We start from the raw sequence: 20,984 nt of genomic DNA on the forward strand, positions 1-20,984 counted from the left end.
CAAATTTCAGACCTTCAGACCTCCCACTGGCACAGGAGGGCAGTCACCCAACTACCTAACAAACTTGCAGCCCCTGATCCCCTGCCAGATCCTTATTAACAGGTTTTCCCAGTCTCTCAAGCTCCCAAAACTCTGGCAAAAAAAAGCACCTGGAAGTCTGGAAAAGCCACATCCCTGGCCCAGGCCACAGTAAGGAGAGCTACAAAGGGCAGAAGCCCCAGGGAACTTGGGAGCCACCTAACCAGCTGGCAAAAAATGCAGCCTACCCCACCCAGGGGGTTCACCTTTGCCAGGTGCCTTCTTCCTGCACTGGTGTACTCCATCCCCTCCAGGTGCTGGAATTACAACCCAGCAGAGAGAAACAGCTGAACTAGATTTTTTTGTGAGGCATACAAAAGGAAGATGCTTGACACAGAATCATAGAATGGTTTAGGTTGGAAGGGAACTTAAAGATCATCCAGTTCCAATCCCAGCGCTACAGGGAAGGGACAATTTTCACTAGAACAGTGTGCTCAATGCCTTGACCACTTAAAGTAAATGGGCATGTACTACTTCTCTGAACAACTCACAGAAAATAATTTCTTGCATACATAATTAATCCTTCCTCCATGCTGGTTTTTATTTTCCCTGGGCAGAAATCCTCAAAAAAGGGCTTTTTCTGTCAGACCAGAGTGGGTAAGCCTAGCATCTCCCTTGTGGAGCTCCTCAAAAATCACTTCCAATAATTATTTTCTCTGGAAAGACAATCCCTGCCTCTTTCAGTTTCAGGATCTTGGCAAAAGCCATTCTTTTCCCCCACTTCAGGTGCCTTGCATGCGAAGGTTTGAAGGAAGAGAAAGCCACTGTCCCCTGAGCAACAGTGTGGAGCTGCTGTGGCCACCCTGACGCTTTGGCTTGTTCCAAGCAGAGTTAAACAACACCTCTCCAACACCCACAGCCTGAATGAAGTACTGGGGAAAAGTGGCTCCGCGCCCCTCCTCCCACTGGGGGACACAGAACAATTTAGATGTGCTGTTTCCACCTGTCAAGTGTTTTTTAATTATTGTTATTAATAGGCTTGTTATTTTTTAGAAATCCCCGTACGGCAGAGCTGAGTTCAGCAAATTACCGTAGCCGAGCATCAGTAGACAGAGACAGGAGAGCAATATCACGCTCAGTGGAATATTTAACAAGTGCTGATTGCCTGGAAACCTAACTCTGTGCAACCTGCAGGAAAGAAGCAGTCTTGTAAAAAAGCCAGCAAAATAAATAAATAACCCACCAAGAGCAGGAGGTAGGGGGAAAATTGGAACATTCAAGGCCTGCCTTTGCCTGGTCTCCCCAGTAGATTTGGCCGCCAGAAATGCAATGCAGGGCTTAATTCTGTGGGAAGGTGGCTGCAAGGAGTCTGATTCTGCTTTTGCTGGTACCAACCAGAGTAACTCAACCAAAACCATGGCATTGGGCAGTGTAGGCTCAGGCTGGGGCTCTAAGCAGTACTCAGTGCTTAGAGCACATCTTGTGGAAGAAAATGGACCATTTCCAAGGCCCTGAGCTGGGGAGAGGTGCAGCCCAGTCTCAGCTCTGCTGCAGGCTCCCACTGTTACCAGGTTAAGCAGTTTGCTGCCAACTCTGTGCCTGGGCTTGCCTCCCCACAAATCAGGGAAGATGACCCTTGAATGCCACCAGCAGCCATCTGTGGGACTGACCAGAGCAAGAGGGAAAAGGCCAGCATGCAGATCCATGAGGGAAGGACATCTCCAAGGGCTCCTCTGGCTCCATAAACCATCACCCTTCCATGGGGTTAATGACAGACACCACTGTGGGTGGCACAGCACCCCCTCATCTGTACCATCACAGCCCTCTCCCACCAAATCCTTTGTGGGATTCACTCACCACACAACACTTTTCCTGAATTCAAATTAACAACTCGCCCTGGTGAGGGCAGTCCAAAGGCTGGCTCTATGGGACCTGGTGTCCTCTGCTTTCAGCCCACGTTCAGCTCATTATTGCCCCTGCAAGTCGGTGCACAGAGTCCAGCAAGCCCCAGAACAGCTGCTAAGCCAAGGGCCACTTGATGCAGGCACAGAGAGATGCCCAGCAAAGCCAAATTCGTGTCTCCAATGCATTTTCTGCCTGGTGCTCTATTAACCACATAATAACACACACATGATGCTGTGAACACAGAATGTAAGCACCCCTCCTGCAGCGCTCCTCAGGGAGGATGGGAAAAAGAAGCATCAAATCCTCCACATTTTCAACATTATGGTTTTTGGGTTTGTTTTTTTTTTTTTCAGATAGACCATAAAAGCACTTTTAAAAATTCAAAGCCGGCTTTTCTATTACTTGTGCCTCTGCTCAGCTTTGATTTATTTTTTTTTTAATACTTTCCTTTCTTTATGTCTGTGCATGGCTTTTTTTTTCCTTTTATATGGGTAAAATCAGAAGACAATATTATAGTGCTTTGAAGTCCCTCTGTTATTATAGATTTTTTTTCCCTGAAATCAAACATAGGTAGACACATACTGCAGTGATGGGCATATCTGAACAAAGCAAAACAGTTTTGAAGTTCTGCTGCGCCAAAGATCACAACGCTTTCTCCCTTAAATTGCCAAAAGACCTGCTACCATCAAAATGAAAGCTCGTGCCTCCAGTCTAGAAAGCGCTTACTCAACCTAATAAGAACAGGTTTGCTGCTGAATTATCTTGAAAAGAAAATGCTGAAATTTTCTTTGTTCTGATTTATTTACCTTATGCAGACATAGCCATGGAGAATTTCAACTTAAATTTTCACTGTAAGGTCCCTCTTCCATCCTCCTCAAGAATTTCTTTGGATCCTTTTCCACTGGATCCAGCAACTTCATCTCCAAATAAATACCAGTGCAAAAGTCACCCAGATGATGTAAGACAATGAAAATGTTTGCAGGAAGGAATTTAGATCTTCTGACCAAGTCAGTGTGGTTTTGGTCATCACCCACTTGCTTTGGAGAAGTGACTGTGGACACCCATCCTTGAGAACTCATCAGCCTGTTAATTCTCTCCATGGCAACATATTAGGACTTGCTGGGAGGGAAAAAAACACCTTTGGGAGGATAATGAAGTATGAAAAGGGCCAAGGGTCACAATTATCGAAATCAGACAGAATATGGAGAGAAAAAACCCGCCAAAATGAACAACCCCAAATGGCTAATTATGTAGGAAGAAAGACATCACACCAAGAATAACCATAATGAGCTTTGATTACACTGCGGCTTTCACATTTTATTCTTTCAAATACCCACCAAGCTCTTTGAAATTCAAGAGTTCTCTTATGTTAACATCAAAAGGTAAGAGCGCATGGAGGGCTGTGTACTCAGTCACCGCGAGAGATGATTAGCAAATTAAGAGGAAAAAAAAGTCCAGGGTTTAAGCAAAAAGCAAAAGAAAAAAAGAAATGAAAAAAATAGTCAGCACAAAGTGCTAATTATACAGTTTCTATGCAACACCTGGCTTGTTTTTGCTTCTTTAATCAGGCTCATTTCAGTTATGGCACAGGCTCTCTATGGTGCCTAAGCAAGGAGGCTTTGTCACCTCCCTGTCTCAGATGTGTCTGGATGCAGACAAGGCGGTGGCACAAGGGAAGGTGAGAGGTGCTGGTTGCTCAGCACATCACTTCTCTCACCTATGAGCACTGGAAAATGAAAGGTATGCTACTCACTCTGCAATTAATGATCTAAATATTTGATGTGGTATTCACAGCACTTGCATCAGGACTCCTGCCAAAGGATGTGTTTTGGTCTGTCAGCAAGAAGTAAATAATTTAAGTTTTCTTATTCCTGCCCTTAGCTCCCCAGCTGCAAGCTTGAAGAATAAATAAATAAAAACCACTCAGCAGAGTAAACGGGACTGTCTCACCATCTGCCCAGCAGGTCATCCACATGACAGGATTAGGATTCCCTTGCTAAATCCAGGCAGGATGGAGAGATAGAAAAGAAGAAATTGTTGTTTTGGTGGGATTTTATCTTTTTTTAAAATGCCTCTATACTGCTTATTTTCTCCCTTGCTCCTACCTTCCCACCTTGGGTTTACTCACATGGTCCCACCTCATGCACTGTTGGAGACTCTCACCATCTTTTAGGCTCTGAGCCCTGGAGCTTGAAATACGTGAAACTGAACCACAGAGGGATAAGGAACTTGTTGAGAAGTCAGTGGTTGAAACAACACAATGGTACTTTCTTCAGTAAAAAAACCTTAAAAAATCTCCAGAGCTACTCTGCTATTGACTATCTCCTCCTTTCTGGCTTCTACTCCTATTTCCTGTTTCCCCTTCTCAAGACACCCATCCCCTACTCCCAGAACAGTTGTACATATTCACAAGCACAGTTGCACATGCATGTATAAATGCTGACCTCACCACTTCCAGAGATGTGGGCCTTCAATAAATTTACTTTTTTTTCCCTCTACTTTACTTCCAGCTGGCAAATGGTCAGAGAAAAGATCATGAAACTTTTAAATGAATTCATTATTCAACACAATCCACCAGCTTCTCTCAATAACTCTGACAACGCAAAATGTCCATAAACGAACCGTCCCAAGCACTCCCAACGTGACCTGGATAAGTAAGGGGTGCCACGGAGACCACGTGTTGCTGCTCCCTACCAAGAGCCTGAAACACAGCTCAGCCTCAGCACTTGGGGAGCATTGAGGTGCTCTCAAGCATCCAGGAAAACCACAGGAATAGCACATCAGGTATATGTGGTCACTTCTGCAAGTGCCTTCAGCAGCACTTCCACTCTGCCCCTCCTCCGTGTTTACATGGGCTCCTGTAGGAAGTGCCCCTTTTTTAGGTACAGTGCCCCTTCACCCATGGCTTTGGACAAGCCAAGAAATGTCCCTTTGTCCTATTTCTTGCTCCTGACAGGGCGATTCACAGAACATTGATTCTGCAATGGGGCTGGAAAATCCAACATACTGGAACCTGGGAAACCAGGTTTGCAATTCAGAATCTTCCACCAGCTACAAACAAATCACCTCTCTACTCCCCAGTCTATCCATCTGTCACCTGGGTTATACCACTGTGGGTATGTACTGGGGAGAACAGGGTAGAAGAGGTGCCAAATTTACCCACCACGATGCTCAAAGCAGTTGGCCACAGACTGCCCCAAAAGGCACAAAGTGCTGTCAGGAGGACAGAGTTTGTTTTGAATGGCCAAGGAAAATGATCCATGTTGTTACAGCCACTGTGGGATGGAGTCATCTGGAAGATCTAATTAAACTGAGTATTTGGCAAGCAAGAGGGAAAAATCCCCAAGCAGTCAGAAGGCACAGCAAATTAACCTACAGAGGCTAAAGAGGCAGATGAGCCCTCAGCTGGGTCCAAAAAGAGGCAGGGAGGAAGGTGGCAATATGTGCACAACCACATATTGAGAGGAACAGAGCAGGAGCCACATCACCAGCCTGCCAACAAGGACTACTATCCCTAGGCTTGATTGCATCAAAGCAAGCCTCTAGGCACTGCATCCAGAAGGAAAACAGTGAACCTGATGCCACCTCCAAACCATGGGGACCAGAAAAAAGAGGGTCAGCTCGGGACCCAGGGACAGGCAGAGGAGATGGGGACCCCAAGGCTGTCATCTCAGTCCCTCACTGCCTGGGCTTGCCTCTGGGCTGCAGCTCAGTGGGATACTCTGTGGGGCTCTGGAACTCTTGGGGGATGAACCTACAAGAGGGCTCAGAAGGGTCCCCCCCAGAGCTGGGGAAAACTTCCCCACAGATAAAATGTGAGCACTGGAATTGCCAGGGCCCAAAAGCAAGGAGGAGCAGTGCAAAGGGGCAAAACTGCGGTGAAAATAACACACAGCCAGGTAAGGAAGGCAGTGAAGCCAATTAATCAAGTCAAGCAAGGAAAAAAAAAAAAAAGAGGAACAAGTAAGAAAGTCTTTTTATGCTGGAAATGGGGAACTTCAAAGGACAATCACCTAGAGGAAGAAGTAAAAATTAAATGGACCTGTATCTCTAACCTTGCCATCACTGCAATGAATGATTCTCTAATGAAGCCAGACATGAGGGATCCAGGCCCAAGACCCATGTACCATGGGTCTAACATTTTTCATGTAACAACATCACTCATGATCACACCTGGCAGGATGGTAGGTGCTGAGTTATGGGGAGAAATGAGATTAAAATCCATCCCTGCACTTCACATGTTACAAGCCCCCTATATCTCAGGGGCTAGAGGACTGCACTTCCCACCTCTGTTACAAATACAACTGGTTCTGGAGAATGGCAAACTTATGCAAGGCACTATAAAGACAAAAGAGAAGGTCCAGGATCAAGGAGGCGGTACACAGCACCAAGCATCAGTGTCACCCAAAATCGACACACCCCAGGGAGAGAAGGCAGTGACAGATTACTGAGTGTGAAGCAAGGAGACAGGATTGGGCATGAAACCATAAAGCAGAGCAGGAATTCAATTTTGGGACTGTCAAACTCACTTGTGGCCCTGGATACGTTCACCTAAGGGAGGATGCTGAGACGAAAACTCAGCAAAGACGTGACAGTCAAGAGGGCACATCTGATGCCTCCCCCTAACCAGCAATCCTAGTCTGACCAGCACCAGCAGTGGCAAGGAGTCCCTGGGGATGCCAGGGTTTAAAAGACAAGACTTGCAGCAGGGCACAGACCTTCACCAAGCGCACACGAGATGCAACTGCAAAGCACCACAGGCACAGAGCACAGCACACCCAGGCTTGCTAAAGAGGAACCCACCAGCCTAGACCTGGACACACCTCACCAGGTCTTCCCACAAGAGAACCTGCAGATTCAAGGCACACACTGGGATTAAGCACAGATTTCAAAAGCCTGCAGTGAAAATGAAGCCTTCAGTCTATCCACGACAGCAAAACACAGCCAAGAATAAACTGACAAATGAAGGAATGGCCACATGCCCAGAGTGCTCCACCGTGTCGCTGCAGGAGTACAGAAACCATCCTGGAAAAACTGGTCTGCATGTGTGTCATTAGGGCTCCTCAATTAGCAAGCCTTTCTGGCACTCAATGGGGCACTGGAGAAGCTCATACAGCAGCACTGGAGCAGATACCCATAGAATGATAGCTGTCCCTAGAGGGCTGGGACAAAATACAGCTGAGCACTCATACCCAGCTGGATACAAAAGCTCTTAGCCCAGACTCTGTCTAATCTGCTGATGATCCCTCAAGACTTTCCCATGCTACAGACCCTCCAAAGTAGAGGTGAGAGCATGGCTCCTAACTTTCCCCGTAAAACCTACTTCTCAGAAAGCAACTTTCAGGCTAATTTCTCTCCGTCACCATTTGAGAGGCAGGTCTGGTCCTGCTGCTGCGGTGAGTGCAAATAGATTCTGCCTTTATTTGTGATGACCACTGGTCCACTGACCCTCTTTGAAGAGATCCCTAGGAGCTCTTACCTCCGAATTGTCCTTAGCAGGGTGGACCGGGCCTCGTTGTGGAAGGTGATGACCACGCTGGTGGGCGGGAGGTCCTGGCTGTAGTGCAAAGTCGTACACCTGGGGAGGGAGAAAGCAGAAAAGGCCGTTCAGGTGCTGGAATTCAAAGTGAGGGCTCACTTCATCCACACAGGCAGCACAGTCCATCAGTAAATGGTCTCCAGCCAGTATTACAAATAAATAAATAATACTTTTTCTGTGTGAATAATTTCTGAAGGAGTCCAGAAACTGCCAAGTAAATCACCAAGGATTAAAGCAGCAAAGAACTTGACGGGACGGGATGAGAAGGGAGGCACCCAGCTGGTGCCTTTTTCTCTAACCAGTGCTTCCCAGTTACCCACCAGTTCTTCTCTCGTCCCCCTGGCTCATGGCACCAGCAGAGGTAAGAGCATCCCTACAGCTCCAGCTCCAATCCACCTCACTCCCAGCCTCCTGAGGAAGCAACTCCCACCAGCCACTTGCAAGGTAAGCCGAACTCTGTTTCTAAATTGATTGTTTCCTTATTAATTCTGCCTTAATTGCATAACCAGACTATAGGGAAGACTGGGATTTGAAACTTTCCAAGCCAGCCTTCAGAAGGTGAAAACCCACAGCTGCAACCACAGCCGCTGCTGCCTCCTTCCCAGGAGGAAATGTCACAGACTCTGTAATTACTTTGACCTTTAGCTGATTAAATTTGTGGCTTTTATAGACCGACACCAATATATTCCCAGCTCGGAAGATCCAGATACCTCTTCCATCCATGCTGCCCTTTCTAGGTCCCTATCAGTCCCTTAAGATGTTCTTCAGATGACACAACAGCAGCTCTCCATCACAGCCACCCTGTTCCTTCCCATCCACATGCCACTTGTCTGTTCTTGCGTCACTGCCCAGGTGCTACCACAAGCATCCTCAAACACAGCAGGAAAGAGCACTGAGCTCTTCCAACAGGCCATTAGTTTGCTCCCCCAAAGCTCTGGACCACAGCACCTGCAAGGTGAAGTAAAAACAGATGGAGAAATTAAGTTGGGGATGGTGAGGAGAAAGCACATTAGAGCAGCCAGATATTTCTGGTTTATGATATTCAGAACAGCATGTTGTACCTCTCAAATGCCAAAATCCTCCAGATATTATTTTTAACAAGGTTTTCCATATTTAAATTTTGAAATTGCATTTCCAATTATTTACAAAGTGAACAAGAGTGCACAACAGGAGAAATAATTCCAAAGATAAGGAAAAGATGGTATCTTGGGTGGGACAAAATATTTGCAAGCTCACACTAAGTTAGTTGCTGCTTTCTCTCACTGTTTCGCTCAAAACCCTTTCCAGATCCTGCTTGAACTTGACCAAAAGCAGGCTTCTCATTACTCCCCTGTTCCTTCAGCACAGTCATCCACACCAGAAATTCACCTTCGAGCCAATTCTAATTCTGGGTCCATCCCCAAAGGACACCGAAGTCGCACAGCTATTCCATATGCAGGAGAAAGTTCAGCAACATTGCCCTGTGCGACAACTACCTCATCCATCAAAATTGCATCTCAGGGATGCTGGAAACAGAGGGTTTCTGAATTATGAAACAGCACCGGGTCACGCCCTGAGCTGCTTCTCTGGGTCACTGCAGCCCCTTGCATCATCCAGTGTCCCGCTTCAGCAGAGCCATCCCAAACTGCTGCTGCTCAGTTCTGCCACGCTCAGGCTCGGCTCCCGTTCGCTCTGCGGAGCTGCAGGGACAGAATATGGCAACTGCTCTCCCTGTGCTATTTATACTCTGCTCCCAGATGCGTGTCCTTCCACCCACTTCCAGCAGGGCTCTGTGGAGCAAACAAGGGAAGCTATTTCTGGAAAAGAATGAGTGAGAGTGGAAAATACAAAGTCATCAATACTTTACTTACGCTATTACAACAGCCAAGGAGCTGGTAAATAAAGCAGGAGCTGGGTGTGTCTGTGCCTCCCACGGGTGGGAGTGCTGGGGCTGCTGCAGGCTGCCTGTGCCTCCTCCTGAGCAACAACTTGCTTTTAAAACTCCAGATGTCGACGCAGCAGACTGGCCCAACCAGGCAATGTGCATGTGGGAAAAGCTGGAATGTCACACATGGGCACCTCCAGAGCTGCAGCTCACCCCGGGGCTTCTGTCTAGTGAGGCTTGTCACATCCCAAGGACAGGAATGATGCTGCTATGGACCTCAGGCCTCACTTTGCCTCTGTGACCAGCACTATACTACAGCTGGGACTTGCCTCTCCAAAAACTGCCTGCAAAGGGTGAGGCAGAGCTGCTGTATCTTCCAGGGCTCCTCCTCCTGGGTGCTTTATGGCCCTGACTCTGTCCTTGCCCAGGATTTTACCCCTGGGTACTTCTTCCAGGAGCCCTCCCAAAGTTTCCTCCACTTGGTGCCTTTTTTTTCCCCTTCCGCCCCCAGTGTAACTGCAGCTAAACATCCTGGGTCCCCAGAAGGCAGATTTCAGTTTAAGTTGTTGACTACAAGTGTCTTTTTTTGGCACTTATTTGGGTAATAAAAACCACAGCTTGGAAAAGCATTAAATCCAGCATGTCCAGAATTATTTTGTGTGACAATTACATCTGGGGTAATTTCAATTTAATACCTCACTGCAAGTGAAAATTGCAGCATGCAGCCCCTAAAATTGCTGTAATAATGAAAATAAACCCACTAAAAGCTGCCTATGCTACCTCAGGCTGTCACTGGATAAATGTTTTGTGCTGCTGATGGTATTTCACAGGTCACCCAATTGCCAACAAAAAAAACAAAACCAAAAACAACACCCACAACATTTTCAGGAAACCAATGAAAGTTTGACTTTTTTAGACTGTTAAAAAAAAAAGTAAAGTAAAAAAAAGTAACAACTGCACTTCCCATATTTGCAGTGTGTTGAAACTCACTGGATAAAGCCCTTTAAAGTTTGATGCTTTGAACCTTGCAGCAGGACTAGGGAGCAATGCTAGCACAGCAAGTGCAAGCAGGAATGCTGCCAGGTTGCTCTGCAGGTTTCCAGCATCTGGGTGGGGTGGAAAAAGAAAAAAGCTAGGCTGGAAAAAGCTAGGCTGGCCTGCCCTAAAAACCCCAGGGAGAGCATCCAGATGGAGAACAATTCTTATTCCCTCATGCAAAAAGTCAAACTTCATTTGATGGAAAGAGTCACTTTCTGATTACAGTTTTTTTTTTTTTTTCCATTCAAAATGGAAATAATTTCAGAATCAGAAAGTTCTGAAAGGGGTAGTTTGGCCACAAACACCTTAGGAATCAGCCTTGGAAAATCCCAGCCTGGACTGGTTGCCTGTTATACTTCCTTCAGGTTGGACAGAGCAGCACATCTCATCTCCATGTTCCCAATGTGCTGATAACAGCTCAGGAATAAATTATGCAGTGTCTGTTTGTGGGGACATGGAGCAGCCAACCAGGGCCCTGCACTCACTTCAGGAATTGCAGTCCCAAACTTTGGACACTCCAGCATTGCCACCAAAGTCCCTTTCTCAAGATATTTTTATTGAGTTTCTTTGCCCCTTCTGCTGCTGGTGAGCAGAGTGGTATCACAGACTGCTGGCCTCTGCACACAGCTGCCCCTGCATCCTTACTGATCCTCCTGGCAGGGCAGCACATGCCCATTCCCAGGGAATCTGAACCCATTTGGCATTTAAAAAATGGCAAACTTCATTCACAGTGCCCCTCACCAAACCAAAGACCACCTTGCCACCATGACTGCACAGCACAATGGTAAAGATTAACAGTGTGAACAGAGCTGGAGCCTGTTCCAGAGCCTCTTCTGGTGCCCCAAGGCTCATCCAATGGCACAGCACATGCCCACAGCACTGTGCTGTATCTCTCAAAACCCACCTCTTACATTCACCCTCTCCTGTGCCTCATGAACTTCTTTCAATAAATGACTACCCTCATCCCACTCTCCTAGATTCCCCCTGCCAGGCTTCTGCTCCTTCCTCTGCTCTATTCCAATAGCCATCACTTGCCAACAACTCTGTTTTGAATTTTTGATGTTTTCCATGAAGTCCAAACTCTCCCTCAACACAGCTCACCACTTCCAAAGCACTCTCTGCATATTTATTTCAAATAGCCAGCTGCATCAGGGAGAGCTACACCATCTTTCACTTCCCTCCTGGCTCCACTCTTCTCCTTGGAAACACGTGGGAGAGCAGTCTCGTCACCACACATCCAAAATAAGGGTATCTGGGTTTGCCCTCTGCAGCCACAGTGGGCTCTCACATCAGCCCAAAGGACAGGGACCTGCCAACACCAATAGGATGGAGTCACACCACCCCTGATGGACAAACCACGCTGATTTCAGACATTCCCCAAGGTGTGAAAATTACTCCCATGGAGAAAAATGAGAATTACTGCCCTAGTGAAAGAGGAAACCACTACCCACCACAAGCAAAGAAAGAGTTGTCAGTAGGAAAGAAAAGATTAGATCCCCAGCTATCCTGGCCAATAGCAAACATACCCAGGCTCTGCACACCAGTAGAAATGGATGGCAGGACATGCAGGCACCTGTCATACCTCTCAGGACAACCTCTAAGGGCAGCATACACAACAATAGAAAATTACTGTGCCTAAAACCTGTCTTTGAGCTGAAGCAAAATTCATAAATCATAAAAACATAGAATAGTTTGGGTTGAAAGGGACTTTAGAGATCATCTAGTTCCAGCTCTCTGACTTGGGAAGGGACACCTTGTACTAGACCATGTTCCTCTAAATCCCATCCAACACCTGAACACCTCCAGGGATGTGGCATTCCACAGCTTCTCTGGGCAACCTATTCCAGTGCCTCCCTGCCCTCACAGTAAAGAATTTCTTCCTAATAACTAACCTAGGAGATTTCCACAAAAATACTCTAAAAATAGGAACCCTGGACCTGGTTTGATATAGAGCTATAAAACAATGTATGTGCCAACTCATATGGAATCTAGCAAGTTCACAGAGCTTACTGCTGGACAGGACTGTGCACCACCTCACCTGACCTCTGGGCAACACAGCCTCTGGCATTTCTCCCAGTTATTTCTGCATTTCTCAGTTATCCATGCATTAAGTCCAGTGACTTCTTCCTGACTGCAGAGTAGCTCTCAAAAAATCATTACTTGATAACCACAAGAGATGGAAAATCCAAGAAGTGCTGTTCTCGCCACAGTCAACACATCAGTCTCATAAAACAGTATAAATGGGACACAATTCAGAATTTGCTTGACCAGAGCACGTAGAGGGATCAAATGATCTTCATGGTATTCACCTCCCATCAACACCCTTGGTTCTTCTTGGCTCTCCCCATGCCACCCCTCCTGCATGTCACCTCAAAATATTTTTTCAATCAGCTTTGGGAGACCTTCAAAACTCTCCTTTGCCTTCCCAAGTTATGCCAGCATCTCCTGCTCCCTCTCTGAGTATGCTTTGCCCCTCCCCAGTCAGGAAGAAGCTGCCAAACAGAGGGTTGGCCACAGTCTTTGCATCCCCACCACCACCACAGCAGCCAGGGCCTCACCAGGGCACAGCTGTGAGTAGTGAGAACTGCTGTACCACAAGTGGGGTCAGGTCTGGCACAAAGACCTACTGAGAAAGCTCTGGGATTCCCTCTGGTGCTGCCTCTAAGCTCCACCATGACACACCACCATCTGAGCATGAACAGGGCAGCTCAGAGCACAGATGGGACTTTCACAGCACAACAGGAAAAGCACTGGCTGCAGGAATTGCCACCAGCTACAGACCCCTTGTGCCTAACCTGGTCCTGCAGGTCCACCTCGGGCTGGCCAGGGCTGTGAGCAGGTTGGTGCTACTGAAACACCAGAGAGAAGGCCTAGAGCAAAGAGAGGCTGAAAACACAGCTGGAAGGCTCAACAGTGGGGAAAGCAGCCGTGCCAGAAGGAAAGAAGAAAGGATGCGGAGTCAGATGTCAGCTGGCAGTGCCACATGATTGCAGGGAATGCCAACTCAAGTTTGGCTTGCCAAAGTGAAAAAATACCCTTGAGAAAGGTCAGTAGGATTTCTCTGTGCTGGACTGGCATGTGCCTCAGGTTTGCATTCCCAAAAAAGGGCAGCAAGCAACAGACACTGCTGGGGCTGTGAGAAACAGTGGTGATCCAAAGAGAGGAATCCCTGCTTGAGCAGATGACTTCAGGGTGTACAAGGACTTCAGCAAGGGTAAAGAGGCACATCTGCAACAAACACTCACTGGTGGTTAGCACCAGGGCTAGCAAGGAATTATGCAGCAGGCTTGAACTAGATGTAATTTGATAAAATTGTAAAGACGACCATCAGGAAAAATCTGCTGGGGCAGTGAACCAGCTCTGGTTGTAGTTAAGATGTCCAGAGGAACCTGTCCAAGTCTACACCTTCCCCACAAAATACCAGAAAATGCACAAAAGAGTAGAGCCCTGCAAATTGATGCAACTTAACCACTGACTGACCTGACATCAGTCTCCTGGGGTTGACCAAGAAGGACATTTTTCTACACAGCTTCTGGAACTTGAAGCAGTGCTGGATTTGGCTAGTGTGCAATTAATATTTTGTCTAACTCACTGCCTCTTTCAGACTCTTTCTTTCTTTTCCCTGCAAGATAGATATCTAAAAAATTAATCAAATGACTAAATTTGAAAAAATAGGAGAAATGCAAGAAGGCAAAAATAACCTTCTCTGAACATGACGTACATGTCTGCCTGTGAACCTCAAAACTGATGAGAAGATGCATTTATAATTCATTAAAAATTTGCTGGATTTTTGTCTTCAGAAAAGGGGAGGGAAAAAAAAGAGAATTTACTAAGAAGGAAGGAAAGAATAGCATGGCTGCCTTTAAAAACAAGTAAAACCAGATTGTGTGTCTTGATTTTCAAAGCAGCTCATGAATAATTCAGACTTCTAGGGCCCTCCACACAGACTCAGGGTCTGTCTTGCTTCTTGACTCCCTCCACCCTTCCTTCCTCAGAACTGAGGCAAAAAATAAAATGGAGCCAGCAAAAGTGAAAGGAAGAAAACAAAACCAGTACAATTCAGTAGAATTTTAAACTGATGCCAGTTTTACTGGAATACCAGAGCTGACAGCAAAGTTTTTCACTTGGTGGAAGTAAAAGCAAAATCTGGTTCCTTGCACCTTCATGGAAAACCACCAATCCATTACTAAAGATCTTTAGAAGCCAGGAAAACCTGAAATTACGTTTCAGAAGGTTGGAACCCTGAATGCAAAGATTCCTTAGGGAGGATGCTTTCTGACCAGAGCTTCCTGGCACCACGTGGCAAATCAAAGCAGAGAAAGTCTCCATCCTCACAACACCTCCATAGTCACAGCTGGGGAAGCACAAACCCAGCTCCACAATGTGATAGCTCAAAAACACTTCCAACATGTAGGGATCTGCAGTGCTCAAAGCAGAAATACACCCACATGGCTCCAAAACAAAATGCCCTTTTGCTGCAGCTGATGGAGTAGGACTTCAGGATGCCGGCTAGCAGAAGAAAACAAACAAGAGTTTGATGGAGGAAACTATCTCATGGTTTTAATTATCAACAGGAGCGAGTCTTGAAGAATTAGTTCCATTATTTACTAATACTTGACTTTGACTTCAGCCTACATAAACATATTAGGTCAATAGAAATAGCGAGACAAGCACGAGAGTTAAACAAACAACTTCATTCTATCAGAATTGTTGGAGCAAGTTATCAAAGCAATCGATGACACATAATAACTATAAGACAAGTGGTCAATATATTACAGCAGTCAAAGGCAGAGGATGGTTCTAGCAGAGGGTGATGATCAATGGCACCCTGGGAATGCTGAAGCACTTGGTGATGAAGGGATGGCCACCACAAAATCATCACTGTACCCTGATGTGGTTCAGGTGGGTGAACCCTCTAAAGGGCACAGAGACAGGCAAGGTTTCCTCTTCCCTAAAAAAAACCCAGGATCCTTTCAGTCTGTTGCAGGGAAGGAGACACCTGGGGTTGAAGAAGGAAATCCTGTGCCCCCACAGACTGACTGATGTTGGCAGAGCCATCCCGAGGGCCAGAGCTGAGTCTGCAGCCAGTCCTGGTCTGTCAGAGACCCCCATCTCTCCCTCCACTGGGAAGAAGCCTCTTCCTGGTGCAGTGACTGCCTCCCACCAGTGGTTCCTGCACCCGCCAACGCACGTTGAAGCATCACTTCCACTCCAGCACATCGTTTGTTCCTCAGGAGCCCAATGTGCACTTTTCATCTGATACACAAAATCACTTGCTTTTAAATACAGCTTGTCATTTCTAGATGACTAAAGTGTCAAAAACATTTGAGATCTAAATGAAATTTTTCCCTTTTCAGGATGAGAAAAACAGATCCCTTTGGCTTTAAGTTTTCCTGTCTTTTTGCTTTTAGATTAACCAACAGCTTTGCTTTTGGTTTATCCTGAAATTGCTATCTCCTGGCTTTTCCTTCTCTTAAATAACCAAAGAACTGAAACACCATTATTCACTCAGCTCTACTGAACCCTGTCTACCCACGCAGCCCCCAAACTCAAGCTCCAGAGAAGTGGCACTGACAACGCAGACACAGCCCAGGTATAGGGAGCAAGGTTGATCCCACCACCCACTCTGTTTCCAGCTTCAGGATCTTGAACAAAAGCAGTAGTGCCCATACCCAGCCATTGCTCACCTTAAAATGGAGCAGTTTGTCCTCAGGGCACAGTGAATGGCAGGTCACTGTCTTTTATTCAGTTCCCAGCTCTCACTCCTCTGTGCCCCGCATTGTGACAGGGACATGCAGAAAGATCATTGCTCCACAGACAGATATCTGGGGAACGAGCTTTTATCTCTGGGTGAATGTGTCACAAAAGTGGAGCTAATTAACTGGGGCTCTGTTTTTGAAAAAGGTTAATATTTTATCACATGTCTTCTGTCTTGAGGAATAATTAGCCCTGTCAGTAGTAGCTCTGCCATTTCCCGAGGGACTGAGCATGAGACTGGAGGCTGGAGAGAGACGCGCAGTATTGATGGATAGACAACGGCTCAACTCTGGGCTAACAGTGCATCTCACCAGCAGTTAGTCCCCAACACAAACCAACCTGCCACAGAATATTACAGAGGCAAAACCCTCTCTTCAAAGGTTGTACACATTCTTCTTGTCCATTCCATGCCCTCTGGTGCAGGGATGCTTTAGTCAGCCAAGACTGACACCGGAGCACCAGTCCCAATTCCTTCTCCCCAGGCACTCTTCCCTTATTGCTCCAGCGCCCCAGTCTGTACAACAAAAGAGAAATCCCACTCTGCACAACAAAAGGGAAATCCCATGGGCTCTCCTAATTCTCCCATCCCAAAACCAAATCTAGTCTCATGGGGGAACTAATGACTGAAGCAAATTCCCATAGAGACTGTGTAGAAGAAGGTCCCCCAGTGCTTGCACAGAAATCCTCAGTACAGTACACATCTCTCCACAGGGCTAGGATGCAAGCAGGGAAAACGGGAGGACTGAAAAAGGACAAGGGAAGGGTCATTTCTGATCGACCCAGAGCTGTTTTGTGCACACATTTTTCTTGGCAAAATCCAGTGGACGGGTGAGTGGGGAATTTCCAAAATGAAATCAAAACTGTCTCATAGGGAAACAAAGCCAAAATGACTCAGGGGAAAGAAATACATCACTTGGGGGGTGTGGGGTGTGGGGGGGAATGTTCTCAGCTTTTTTCCCTCTGAAACTGCAATTTTTGTCAAGGAACACAAAATAAAGGTGTTCTTCAGGGAAGGGAGAGCTGGGATGGAAGTTGTGCCTGGTCCCCTGTGAGCTCCTCAGATTCTCATTGGGAGGACGCCTGTCCCATGCAGATGTTCTTCCCACCCAGCAAGGCACTGAGGGGCTGGGAGGAGGGACAACTTGAATAAACAAAACTCAGCAGCAAAAAATTTAGTATTATACCATGATATTTGCTGGAACAATCCAGTCATCCCCACTGCCAGCAGCCAGACTGCAAGACACCAAGTCCCTAGACTCCCCAGTACCCACCCTGCCAATCCCCTTTGGTCTGCAGACATCTTTTAGCCAAGAATACAGCTCAGGAATAGTTTCTGCTCGCTGTGCAGATAAGTGCCATAACTCACACTCCTTGCACAGCCCATTCAGATGGAAGTAGCTTTGCCCTCCAGGAAAAAAAATGAGTAACACAACCACTTAACTGGCACATCGTCCTGCATCCCAAACACCCGCCTATACACTTCCATCAGCTGCTTCTCAAGTTACCCTCATCCTTCTCATGCAAGAAAAAGAAGAGGGGAGGAATAGCACTGAAAATCCACCACTGCAGAATCAGCACTGTCACATCTGCCACCTCCCTGCAGCAGCCACAATCAAAACACAATCAACCCTGCTCCTGGAGAAACACCAGTCTCCCCCAGCCCCAGCATTTCCTCCAGAACCATTTTTTTATGCAAGCTCCTCAGCCTGCCTTTTCTCTAGGCAGCCCCTAAGATACAAAACTGCAGCATCTCACTTCACCTCAGCTCCTGCCCCTTGGTGACAGACAACATCCAGAGTCAGCGCCCATGACTCCAGGGCACGATTTGCAACCTGGGATCAGTTGAGCTGTGCTCCAAAAACCTGAGTAAAGCCACTGGACTGCTAGGGTGAGGAAAACATGGCACCCCTGAAATTAAGAGGGTGGCAGGAGCTCCTTTTCCTGGGACGCACTTAGACTGGTGGTGACAATGACCCTGTGTCCCTACCAAGGAGACAACTCTGAGTGACCCAACCCACCACATCTAGCTCCAGGGAGTGATTGAGCAGGGCTTGGAGGGCACAGAGCAGTACCATAGGCTGCCTCAGGTATCTGGGTTTGGATTGGTATCTCAGTGCCTGAAAGTCTCTCTCCTTTCCACGGAAGTTTGTGCAAGTCACACAGGGTGGTTTGTGTGCCCATGATGCCCAGGGAGCACACCAACTCCCAGGAAAGGCACGGGAAGATCCAGCGTGGGCAATGGCAGAAGTCCTGTCACATCCAAGGAAGGAAGAACAGATTCTTCAGGGCAAGTGAATGTTGGGATGATGGTCTAGCCAGGAGCGCTGGCCAAGGATAGATCCCAGCTCAGACATGGGCAGCCATCCCCAAGGAATGCGACTTCTCTCAGAGCTCAAACCCACTATAATCCCATTTCATGCAGACCCTTCTCATCTACTCTTTCTTCCCCTAACACATCCATAAAAACCCCAAACCCAGAAATCTTCAAAAAAAGACATTATGTAGAAAGACATTTGAAAAAAGATCATTGCATTCATCGATTTTTATCCCCTGAAGCCACAGTCCCTGTCTCAGAAACCATCAGCTGAGCCTTCCACCTGCACCAGACAAAAACATGGGGCAGAAAATGTCACAGACACTGGGATGGCCACAGATACTCCCAACATGGGGAGCTGGACACTCACCAGCTATTTCCCAGGATTGTGTGTCCAGCTCACTTCAGAGCTGGTAAGTCCCCAAAGAGACCCCTCACACTTCTGCATGAGCTCTCCAGGAACAGAAGGTGCAACTATCAGAAAGAGGCACCTTAATGCAGGTATTCCTACACCTGTACCAGATACCAGCTCCAGCAGAAGCAGGAAAACATGAAATAAAGGATTTCTGCAGTGCTAAAACAGTCCAGTGAATATTTTTCTCCATTTTCAGGCAACATAATGGAGTGGAGACACCATGGGATTTTTGTCTTTGACCAAGTTTTCTCAAGCCTGTCTCAACCCCACCATTGGCAAAGCCTTGCAGTGTTAAACCAGAGAAGATAAATGAGTGTGGTAGTTAAGTGAATCACCCAAAAGTGATGAACACCAAAAGAGGATATGACAGCACCTCAAGCACCTTCAAAGCTTGTTTCACAAACACAGGTAGCTGGGGGGAAAGAACTACAAATTCCATGTGGTGCAACCAGGGTTTTTAAATTACATCAGCTTCTACAAAATGCTGGGGCAAGCCTGAGAGGCAGGAGTCCCTTTGGGCTCATTGCTTTCTGCATTGAGACAAACCTGGGCTGATTACAGAGCTGACCCAACTTGAAGCAGGAGGCTGGATCAGAGACCTCCTGTGGTCTCTTCCAGCCCAAATTATTCCATGATTTTATGAAGTGCCGGTTTCTGATTAATAGCTGTCTTGCTTTCCTTGCTTAGCTGCCAAGAATTGCCAATCTCAATATTCCTTGTTCTCTGTGCTACCTGGAAACAATCTCTGCGTTTTGATCATAAAAAGGTTCCTCAAACCCCCTTGAAGTTTTCAAGTGCAAATTCACCCAGAAAACGAAGTGCAAATGCCACTATGTGAGGTGAACACTCCACATCAGCATGAAAGTTTCAAATTTAGGCCACAAAAGCTATCTGATCAAGGGCAGAACCAAGACCTTGACTAATGCAGGCAGTTCTAGTTTATCCCAAAGGGACAAGACAAGCCCCTACTCTACCTGAAGGATTGTTCTCGTATCTTCATCCCGAGACATCTCAGCCTAAAGAGGTGATGGCAAAACACAGTGCCGAGAGCGAACTTCTTGGGGTCTGATGTCCAAGGGAAAAAAGTAATCATGGTGTTTCCTAATGGAAATACTTTTGTGTAAAATGTGTTTTCCACCACTGATTTGTGTACCTGCTGCCCTGCAGGGTCATGTTCTGCTCTTGCTGTCACTAGAAATAAGAAGACCAAAACCAAGGGCAGGGCTGTCCCAGATCTTCTCTTGCCCAGCTGTTTCAGCCCCAAAATGCTCTGCAGGCAAAAGAACCAGAGACAGCCCTCACACATACAGGATTTTGCCTAAATGTGATAAATCTTATTTTGCAATGCAATGACAAATATCCTGGCTCTGCCCAGAAAACAGAGTAACAGCTGGAGTAACATATCAAGCTACAGAAAAACACTCCAGGGCATTGCTGACAGCCACCCAGCAGCAAATAATGAGCCCCAAAGGCAAGAAGAAACCTGCACCCTCTTACACCGAGCCACCCCAATCTCACACAAGGTGCTGCCACCCTTCTCATGGGGGAGCACCCACACAAGAGGGTACAGGACAGAGCAATGCCAGCAGCACAGACATCTGGCCACACGAGGACACCTCGTCCAGCTTTCACCAACGCCAGGTCCAGAGATGAGGCAGCACCTGAGCACTCCCTCTCCACCATCCTCCTCACCTGGCTCCCTCCTTCATCCAACCTCATGGGCAGGGGTCCATCCATCTGCACTGCACTCAAGGCTCCTCTGCTCAGACCTGCCCCACCACCCCCTCTGCCCCGAGCAGATGCAGCACCCAGCAGCATCAGGCACAGGGAGACCACAACCACACGCACCACTGCCCACACCACTACTTGCCCTGGTCTACCACACAGCACACCCCGAGTCAGCAACTTGTGAGACACTGCTTGAATAAGCACATTTTAAAAATAATAATCCCTCAGGACTTAGTCTGCATTACACAGGAAAGTGGATTAACCCAGCTACAGTCCAGAGTAAGAAATGTATGGAGTCAGCAAAGTGAAAGGTAACAGGAGACCTCAAAAATCTATAGGTTTGGTTCTGCTCTCAATTGTGCAAGGTCCATCTAGGTCCCTACAAACCTTCCCTCAAATTCAGAGT

General features: G+C 47.0%; 1 protein-coding gene across 1 annotated transcript in view; it reads right to left on the reverse strand.

The window, feature by feature from the left end:
- The window catches only part of GALNT14 (polypeptide N-acetylgalactosaminyltransferase 14), a 92,495-nt gene that overhangs the window by 33,360 nt on the left and 38,151 nt on the right, over window positions 1-20,984 (reverse strand). Inside the window, exon 3 of the mRNA XM_005523277.3 lies at window positions 7,403-7,501. Coding sequence (XP_005523334.1) covers window positions 7,403-7,501 — 99 coding nt within the window. The remainder of the gene's footprint in view (window positions 1-7,402; window positions 7,502-20,984) is intronic.

The sequence above is a fragment of the Pseudopodoces humilis genome, chromosome 3 (assembly GCF_049639895.1).
Source record: "Pseudopodoces humilis isolate 2021_Gansu_Grassland_sample_001 chromosome 3, ASM4963989v1, whole genome shotgun sequence".
NCBI lineage: Eukaryota > Metazoa > Chordata > Aves > Passeriformes > Paridae > Pseudopodoces > Pseudopodoces humilis.